Raw genomic sequence first — 11,169 nt, 5'->3', positions numbered from 1 at the left:
GGTATGACACGTGCCGAAAGAAAACTAACGTATGCTACATCGCGTTATCAGAGTTTTCAAAGTGATTGAGTATATATACAAGAGCCCGACAACAACCGTTTGGGCGTTAGCCCGCCAGACACAACAACCGTCTGGTTGGAGTAATCCTCTCTTTTCAGTGGTAGACGAGAAATTCAACACCACTTTTCCTTATGCTGCTAAAGATGCAATAGAATTATTGTTTGCTAGTGTTGTACGAGGTCTCGTTCAATAGATTTATTACGACTTTCTAGTGTATTTGTATGACCCACGACTATAGTTATATGTGTCTACTAGTAATGTGTCTATCACCTGCACGACAAAAAATATTAAAGTGTAAAGTAGGTAAAAATTGGAATAAATAAAATATTTTTTTATGTTCCATATAAATTTTATTACAAACGTTTTGGACATATTGCAAATTAATTACCAGAACTTTTAAACTTTTACTGAAAAAAAAGCAACTTATTGCGGTACAGAAACGACCCATCACAATCATTTTGTCACTGATTTGTAAAAATACATAATTAAAGTTTTTGATAATTTATAAATAAAAGGCTAGTATTCAATGTTCCAAAAATTTTTTTTTTGAAAACAAACCTTTGTGCACCACAAATAATATTATTATTGATCGACATTACTCAACAAGAAATTATTTATTCAAAACAGGTCGGGCACATTGCTAGCCAGCCGTTTTCACAAACTAATCGTTATATTAACATTTCAGATTTGCCTGAACATAATAGTACAAGTAATTTACAAAAATATAATTGTTATATTGCTCATCAATTATATTGTATATAAATAATATAAGTAATCATGTTATATACTATCAAAGTAACAGAATTATTACTCCATAAATGGAATGAAAATAAAATAAAAATAGAGAAAGTGATTATACTTTAATATATATTTATCTATTATTATCTATAGGTATACTTATTTGAAAACTTTTCAGATAATATTAAAATTAGATATCATCATAAGAACAATTACTGGAAGAAAAAGCACAAAAAATTTCAGCGAAATAAAAATCGGCCACGCTTACACCTTCAGTGATTGTCTCCGAGTTTTCAAAAACCAAAAAAAAAAAAACAACAATTTCTGTGATATTTCCATTCTAAACGAAATCGCTTAGTAAATAAAAAGTATTTAATAGCAATCAATGAACCTATCTGTACAGTGAGAAATATTCTCCTCACATTTTATTTTTTAATTCATATTTAATTAATATAGGGACAGAAATGAAATACATATTTGTCCTTAAAATATGTATAGTAAACAAATCAAATGTATATTTCTGATATATGTATGTATGCATTGTAGCTTTTAAGTCACATAACATGTTGTTTATATTGACTGTCTGGCACAAAATCTTAGAAGCATCTCACGATAACAAAGAGTATGAAGTTACTTGGGTTGACATTATCTGAACTCGCTAACTAGTAAGAAGTGGCTCGTAATCAAAAAACTGTAACATTATTATTATTTTGTACTGTAATATGAATCGTAAGTACATCGTTCATATTAAGGTTATATCTGTGAAGAATAACAAATTGCATCCCGTGATTCGGGAAGGTCCTTATGAAAATGAAAGGAAAATAGTAATGTTATGTAAGAATTACTTTTACAATGTAATTTACATCGAAAGATGATCACAAATAAAAAAAGACCAATCAAATACGTTTTAAATCTTTTATTTACTTTTTTTACTGTAATGTATGATTACAATTCATTCTTCAAACCGTAATATTCCACCACCATAACCACTTCTATTTAATTAATGTGATAATTGCATTTTGCATTTCAAAGCCGCTGCATGTGATTCCGTTAATTTCACTTGGTATATTTGTGATGGTGTGGCTTAGTCATATTTGAAAACAGAGCCAATACTGTTTCATTACTAGGTAGCGAGAGGTCGCCTGCTTACAAACGAGTACCATTCTATACACAAATCAAATGTAGCCATAGGGATCGTAACTAGCGTTTAATCGCTAATGCTACTTAAAATTGGACACTAAAATACTATAAAAGTATAAATAATGTTTGCTCAGTCAGTTACATAGTAAAATCGAGAGCATGCGGACAACGGGGACAGCGCTCACACCGAGCGCTTCAATTATATTCCTCCCAAAATTACAGGTTTTCATTAAAAAGTCCTAGAAATTTTTAAAATACCCCTCACTAAACAGAGAAAAAACTACGTTTCGAAGAGTGAAAATGTTTAAAATGAATTCACATGCAAAGTAAGATGACGTCGGGCTCGGACAAGCGGTGGAACTGAGTGGGGGGGGTGGTCCGCTCAGTCGATGTACTGCGCCAACCAACGGAAGCCCTCGCCGTAGCCCTGGCGCTTCAGCACCGAGCACATGAACAGCTCCAGCGGCCGCCCCGGCAGCTCCGAGCGCGACACCTTGCCCTGCGGGGTGGCCGGACATTAGGACTTGAAAGGAAATGGAAAGTTTTCTGAACTATAGTACTATCTGCATCATAAGGTAATATGTGATACAGATTGTTCGACTCAAATAGGCGTACAGTACTATGTGTAAATAATGGCACAATTTTCATATATGTACATATTTATTTCATATGAAATTTCTTATACATATTGAGGTAAAACAGCAGGGAATATCCTACTCAAAATCTGGAGCAGCCTGGGGAAGTACCGCTACCTTACAGAAGATCACAGCTAACATATAATATAATATTATATATATATATATATATATATATATATATATATATATATATAACAATAACATTAGTCTCAATCAGTGTTGTTCCTGTGGTGAGTAAGGTGGCCAGAGCGACTGGCGAGTCGGTGTCGGGCCGTCAACGCGTATGCTATGCTTTTGTGTTGCAGGCGTCTATAAGCTACGGTAATCGCTTACCAACAAGTGAGCCGTAGACTTGTGTGCCGATCACCCAAATATTTTATACAGCTGTATTTGAAACACAATTTTACTGCTCGAAAGCGTCACAAGATGTTCCACGAAGAGTTCCTTAAACTATACCACTGTCTGAATCGAAAGGGGCGCTGAATTATGTGTAAATAATCACACAATTGATATAAATTTTAGTGACGAGATAGTCGTCGTCTAAGTGTCATGTGGTGTGTGACCCTTATACGGAAATACTGTTTTAAATTATAAAATATATTCAATATGCATTTATTATAATAAATGTATTTGTTATAAAACAAAAACAATTACATCGACAAGTAACAAAATGAGAATATCATCAATGTAGGTGGTCAAAATATAGTCAACTAAATACGCATCAATTACATGGGACCAACTGACAAAAAGCAATTTTTAATAAAAAAGAATTATTAAATCGGTACACACAATAAAAAGTTATAACGAAACACACAAGATACAGTCGAATGGAAAACTTCTCCTTTTTTGGAACGAAGTTCCTTACGGCAATATTTGGCTGGGCGACCGAACTGAAAAAAATGTGATACTAAAACCCTAAGAAAAATATATAACGGAAGTGGCGTAATATCAGTCACACGACTGTAAATATGACGTTTGTAAAACTAAAATATTACTACTAAACTTTTTTTTAAAATTATTTATGTAATTTTATAGTCGACAAAAATAAATAAAGAATTGTTTTTTATTTCACTTAATAGTTTGAATTATTATTATATTATTATTTTGTTTGATTTGTTTTATTTTACGGTATTTGTTATTTTCCAAAATACTAAATTTCCTAAATTCTTTTACGTACTTAATTAAAAACCAATCAACAAAATAAAAAAAAATAATCAAGACCTAGAAAATATATATAAAATTCAACATTTTTTTTTCAAATTGTGTTGCTTCTATACTATCCGAAGGAACTTCGTTCCTACCTGGTGTCCCATGACACCACATAATTTTTTTTAGTCAGATAAAAATGCGCTCGATGGTAACTTCTGAATCGAGCAGTTAGCACGATGCAAATATTGGTACCTTGCCGGTGGTCTGCTGGTAGAGGTTGAAGAACTGGCGCAGCTCGTCCTCGCTGGCGGCGCCGGGCTTGTCGATCTTGTTCCCGAGGATGAGCACGGGGCAGTTGCTGAGCGTCTCGTCCGTCAGCAGCGAGTCCAGCTCCTTCTTGGACTCGGGCAGGCGCGCGTGGTCGCACGCGTCCACCAGGAACACGATGGCGTCCACGGCGGGGAAGTAGTCGCGCCACACGCGCCGCGCCTGCTGGTGCCCGCCCAGGTCGAACGTCGTGAAGCGCATGCTGCCTATCGACAGCTCCTCCGACGCTGCGAACACAATATATACAATATACATGTCAACACACGGTCGTCTGCTTCTAAGGTGAGCGACTTATAGGTAACAGTCGGCTGTTATTCATTTTTTCTTTGGATGGGGATTGCGGAAAACCGGTACGAACCGAACTTAGAGTTGCCTATGTCTAACAGTTGACTGCGATAGACTAAGGTGAATGAGTGATTGTTATTATGGATCTCCAGCTATCTTCATATGTACCAAATTTCATTACAATATTCCACGGGAAAGAATAACAAAGATCTACCCTCACAAACTATTTCAGACCAACTATCAAAGTAATGCCATTTTTAACCGACTTCCGAAAAAGGAAGAGGTTGTCTATTTTTCCGTCGACCTACGTTGTATTATACCGCATAACTTTTTACTGGCTGAACCGATTTTGATGATTTTTAAATTAATCGAAAGCTAATGTTTATCATGTGGTCACATTTAAATTTCATCGAGTTCGGATTACAACTTTTTGAGTAATCTTTGATAACGCGTATTTGCTTGATTATTTTTTCGTCTACCTACATTGTATTACTTGTCGATGTAATTCATGTCGGTTTTTCTTCGTTTGCCTGCAAACACAATTATTAGTTTTCTATGTTTCGTTCTTTATGTAATCTATCTACTTTAAAAAATCTTCGATATCGAAAATTTACTAAAATTGTATTTTATTTCATGCTTAAGTTTTATTTATATAATAAATACATAATTACATATTTCTTATTTAATTATAATACACATAAATCAACTACTGTGCAAATATTAATGTCATTAAATATGCTATGCAGACAGTTGAGTTCTAAACTTCTTATTTTGTTTGCTTTGTATTAATACTACCAACCATTTTAAATGCAAAGAAAAATAATAATATTTCGAACTTGTATAAAACTAAGCAGTATATTTAAATTATAAAACTGTATTAAATTTGAATGAATATTTTCTTTCTTAAATATTACTACTCAATGTAATAATATAAAGATCATAATTATAATTATAAATAAGCAGCTTATCTGGTTATAACATTTAAGGAAGTATTTTTTTTTATTATTCTGTTTATCAAGAAAATCTTATATATAAAATTCTCGTGTCACAATGTTAGTTACCATACTCCTCTGAAATGGCTGGACTGATTTTTACGAAGTTTTGTGTGTATATTAGGTAGGTCTCTATTTAGGGGGGGGGGGGGGATTAAAGGGGTTAATAACATATATGGCAAAATAACATTTGCATGATCAGTAACGATATAAACATTAAGCATAATGGCGGCTAGTATTTCAAAAAAAATATGTAAATGTAACATATGCTTCTTTGTGAACAGTCAAACACTTGAAGTTTAAATAGAAAAAAAAAAACAAGTTTTTGATCCTATCTCTTCATAACCAAGATTTTGTCTGCTATTATGATTTTATGTCATAACACAATTCTTGCCACACATTCTTGTAACTTATTGCGCTAAAACTGCTTACTCTTTCCCTTTTTTACTCTTTACATGTATTAAATAAAATTATTAATATAGATACATATTTTGTAAGCCCTTTGATGTTTCTTTTGAAACTCTTGTAATTTGTCAAATTAATGAATGATGAATTCTAGTAATATTTGTTACCATTTCTGTTTAATATTTGTAAAATGTTAAAGGAAAATGACACAACAAATTTTCTACATTCTTTGTGTATATGTTCAACATTGTGAAGTGAGATTTCCATTGTAAGAGGTACATAGACACAATAATACTTATTAATCTATGACGTTTTGAACATTGACCTACTTATATACTTACTTCTGACCTACATGGAATGTAGTATTTATATATATATATATATATATATATATATATATATATATATATATATATATATATATATGATATATCATATGTTTGTCTATTTAAAATACTTGCCTTAATTTGTAAAGTTCTTGAATTCATAGTTTACAAGTATCATTAATTACTAAAACAATGGGTTGATGCGGCTCGAGCAAGGCTCTTGCCTTTGCCGGTTTGATTCCCACTCGTGGCAAATATTTGTATAGGCCGAACTGAGGTAGGGCACAGCATTAATTTTCTTGCTTGTATTGGGGATAGCGTCGGCAACGCGCTTGCGATGCCTTTGATGTTACAGACATTTATAAGCTATGGTAATCGCTTACCATAAGGTTTACGATCGGCAAACAAGCGTACAGCACGCTTGTTTGTCGATCGTACATAAGTATAAGTTACATAAAAAAAGGTCATACAAATGTTTGTCATACTTTGGGTGTTTGTGCATGTGTATTGAGTTTCCAGAGCCCTGAACCATGAATAGATCCTACTGAGGGCCGTTGAGTGTTAGGTGTGAGCTGTTTATAATAAAAAGTATAACAAAACAGATGGAGGTATTGAAACTCACTGGGATGCAATGTAGGTACGTGTTGTGCTAATCTGTCATCCTTCAGCATGTGCAGTAGTGTTGTCTTGCCAGCATTGTCCAGTCCCAGGAAGAGTAGTTTACCAGATTTCTTGTACAAACCTAAAGATAAATAAAATATATTTAACATACATACACAGTCATCTGCAATTCAATTAGGTATCTTGTATTTTAGGTAGCATCCATCAAATATAGATGCATATTTTTCATAAAATAACACATTTTTTTTATGTATAACTGTATAAAATTTAATAAATATTATATAAAATTTTATATAATATAATAATAACATACACACACACACACACACATATATATATATATATATATATATATATAATTACACTGTAACTTGGGAGTGGGAATTCTAACTGTAACCCCCAGAATAGAAAAATCCATTGCAAATTAACCCAAAGGCAAATCAGATAATTCTACAACTATAATCAATTAAATTATTTGAATGAAAAATATAAACAATATATTTTATTATTGTATTATATACAAAGACAATCCTTTAATTATATAATAAGACTTGTGTGTTGTGTTGAGATGATGTTTACTATCAAACGGATATAATCTTGATTACTTAATATCAAAAAAAAAAAAAAAAAATATTCAATTTATAATTATTATACTTTATTACTTAATTACACTTTATAGCTCTTAATTAACTATTTGATTCTTAAATATAGAATAAGAATTGATTGATAAAGTAATAAATAGATATTTATAAATAAAAAAAAAAAATAAAAAAAAATAATACAATACTTTTATAAACACCTTATATCTTATGTAAATTAACTCAACTCTGACTTCCGTTTGTTTAATATTAAATCTGAAATTGAGTATTGTGTATAACATTGTCATGAAATATCAATGACACATTTAACACTTATCACTAATTGCAATGTATCTCAACAAGTTCACTGTTAAAGTGTTTAAACATATGAAAATTTCTGTATTACAAAACAAATGAAGAATAACTTGAATATGTGAAAGTGTCTGTTATAAAACATCTTACAACAACATTAAAACTATGAATGATACAATTTTAGGAGAATGGTATTGAATTGATCCTCAATAAGATTGTTTATTTATATAAACTTTACTAAAAAAAAAGATTATGATGTTTATTATGTATGTGTATGTTATTGTAATGTCATTTTATAGAATTGCAAAAAAAAACTGACTAGTACAATAAGAATTAATTGAAACATAATAAAATCTCGTTTCTGCACTCACCCAGGAATCCCAAAACGCCAGTGAACCAATCCCAAATAAACATTTTGAGTCTGAAATGTAAAGATAGGATTTAATTCAAAACATTGTAAGCATTTGCACAAAGAATAATCATATTAATGATGACTTGCAATTCCTGTGAATAACGAGTGTTTAAGGTTGTATAATGTTGCAATAAACATTTCGCTTCATTTAAGACGCATACATCAATCGCCTTCTAGGTTCATCGAAAATTGTATTATTGCGATAATGAATTGAGTAATACGAATGACAGGCCGTCATTTGCGTAGTTGAAAACTTCCAACTAAAAACCCTTCGATTCAAAAATGAAATACTCACATATTAAAATTGTACTAGATTAACTAACACTAAAGTAAGTTTATCACAATGTTTCGCACTTATTTACAATATGTTTCGTCGTTAAAACCGACGATATTCTCAAAGCTTGAATACGATGATATCTATCTGTTGGCAATGACGTACACTACTTCCGGAAGTTGTTAGTTGTCACACTGCTTTATGGATTCAATCATATAAAATTATAAGTATATAAGGTGGCAAAGTACAAAAAGTATTGTCAAATACTATTAATTGATGTATTTAATAAAACAAGAAAAGATAAAATAATATATTATAAATCTGATTGAGAGATTCCTATTTTAGGTTTAAACTGTAATGATCGATAGTATTTTTTTATTCACGTCTTACCTATATATAAATATATATATATATTCCAATGTTTGTATTTATTTGTGTGCATGTTGCAATGTTTATTATAACAAATTATTATTTCTTTTATTTCCTTGTTATATATGTTGTGTTATTGTTGTACTCTCAATATATGTATGTATGTATGTATGTATGTATATGTGCATGTAACTGTGTATGTAGTTAAGTTTATATGTATTTTATATCACTAATTTTGAATGTATATATTGTAAAATAAGTATATGGCTTTTTTTATTATTATTTTTTTACTTCTTTGTTGAGTTATTTATTTATTTATTTATTTATTTAACATTAACACCAACAAGACATACACTAACAAGAACAGAAAAAGAATAAATTTTTACAATATTAAGTATAAGTGTTGCTTTAATTATAGGTGTTACACACAATTCGCAAAAAGACAACAGACGCACAATATACAAATAAAGTTATATATAACAAATTCATATTAAATTAAATCACAGAAAAAAAATCGACTATAAAAATCATAAAAAATATAACACAATTAAATTTAACATTAATTTTATCACAAAATATTGAAAAATTTATAAGGAATTCCAAGGACATTAATTAATAATCACAATATTACTTTACAAATCAACATTCATTCACACACATAATAGATAATAACAATAAAAATCATCATCATACTTAATCATATAGCATAAAGGAACCACAATACAAACATCATAATCAAGAATCATTAAAATTATAAAAATTTAACAAATTGTACTTAAATTTAAAAATATTGTCTGAAAAAAATTAATTAATTAGTTTAAAAATTATTTAATTTAGTTAATTTTTTTTTACTTTATCACAAATGCGCTTATGAGTCCCGCGGCAACATTATCTCTCACCACCATGGGTAGATTGGTAGGGATCTCATAAAGAGATAAGTTCGCCCTTGCCAACATTCTTTGTAAAAATGGCTTGTAATTATGATTTTTTTAAAAGTGTAATAAAGAATATATAACTTACACATTTTACACAAACAAATTATTAATCAAATAAGGATCCGTAACGTTTTTAGTTGAGAATGCAGATTTATAGAGCTAAAAAATCCTTAACATACAGTCCAAAAATTTTCGTAATACGACAAAAACTGACGAAGTTATGATCAAATTACTAGCGGAGTTTACTAACCGGCTAGTGCGGAAGGCTGTGATGTCACTGTGACGGTCCATGCTAGTTAGCCGTAGGGCGCGCAGGTGTTTTAATTGGTTAATTGTGTCTTTGAAACAAATTAATAGTGTCCGATTTGTGTCTAATTCCCTTTTCTAACTATGTATAAGTATTATGTAGTGCCTAAACGTACAAATACTTTTTTTAAAACACCTGAAAAAGTCTTTTTTTACGTGCCGAAAGACCTAAAATTACGAAAAAAATGGTATGTCGTCATGAAATGAGATGATAAAACTCCAGTGTTAGTGTAATTAAGTATTCTCTTATTATAAGTCTGCTGTATTAATAAAAACGTAACTACTTATTTTTTAGGGTTGCGTAGCCAAATGGCAAAAAACGGAACCCTTATTACCCGGATTCGTCATATCTGTCTGTCTGCATGTCCGTATGTCACAGAAACTTTTTTTCGAAACTATAAGAACTATACTCTTGAAACTTGGTAAGTAAATGTATTCTGTAAACCGCATTAAGATTTTCAAACATAAATAGAAAAAAAAAAACAATAAATTTTGGGAGTTCCCCGTATTTAGAATGAAAATCAAAATTTTGTTTTCATCAAACCCATACGTGTGTGGTGCTGTGTGGCTACGGCACTAAAGAATTTAGCCACTCCCTCTCTTCCCGTGGGTGTCGTAAGAGGCGACTAAGGGATAACAAGGTTCCACAACCACCTTGGAACTTAAGAAGCCGACCGATGGCGGGATAACCATCCAACTGCTGGCTTTGAAATACACAGGCCGAAGACGGGCAGCAGCGTCTTCGGTGCGACAAAGCCAGTACTGCGGTCACCAACCCACCGGCCCAGCGTGGTGACTATGGGCAAAACACATGAGTTCACGTTATTTTTGGCGTAAACTTGTGGAGGTCTATGTCCAGCAGTGGACTGTATAGGCTGTAATGATGATACGTGTGTGGTATCTGAGGTTCTTAATATCATTTTATTTTCTAAACTGAATAGTTTGTGCGAGAGACACTTCCAAAGTGATAAAATCTGTGCCCCTGTAACTTCTAAAGTAAAAGAATGCTAAAATTAAAATATATATATGATGTACATTGATGATGATGTCGTCCAAGACGTATCCGTCTACGGCGACCCTCTGTTAGCGCCTGGCGTGCGCTCTGAGATGACTAGCGAAGCCAAACTTTGTTTTAAACGTTCGGCAGCAAGAGAAACAGTACAATTGCCCGTCTTTATTGTATGTGTAGTCGTAGGAGGGCTTAGGACGAGATTTCCGTTGTTCGCGCTTAGCATCTAGGCTTGCCAAGCGACTGGATTCAAAGATTGATATACTTGATTTGATGGTTCGTCTCCATTCTGT

General features: G+C 31.7%; 1 protein-coding gene across 1 annotated transcript; it reads right to left on the bottom strand.

Moving 5' to 3' along the window:
* Positions 1–1,699: 1,699 nt before the first annotated feature.
* LOC123655228 (GTP-binding protein SAR1b) lies at positions 1,700–8,447 on the bottom strand. The gene is made up of 5 exons (XM_045591055.1): positions 8,279–8,447; positions 7,943–7,992; positions 6,683–6,802; positions 3,978–4,279; positions 1,700–2,437 (listed from the first exon to the last, which is right to left on the bottom strand). Exons 2-5 carry the CDS (start codon positions 7,983–7,985, stop codon positions 2,321–2,323), a joined length of 582 nt encoding a protein of 193 aa, XP_045447011.1. The 5' UTR covers positions 7,986–7,992; positions 8,279–8,447; the 3' UTR covers positions 1,700–2,320.
* Positions 8,448–11,169: the final 2,722 nt, after the last annotated feature.

Source organism: Melitaea cinxia, chromosome 7, assembly GCF_905220565.1.
Source record: "Melitaea cinxia chromosome 7, ilMelCinx1.1, whole genome shotgun sequence".
Classification (NCBI taxonomy): domain Eukaryota; kingdom Metazoa; phylum Arthropoda; class Insecta; order Lepidoptera; family Nymphalidae; genus Melitaea; species Melitaea cinxia.
The sequence above is the reverse complement of the archived record's forward strand: the minus strand, read 5'-3'. Positions and strand labels throughout refer to the sequence as shown.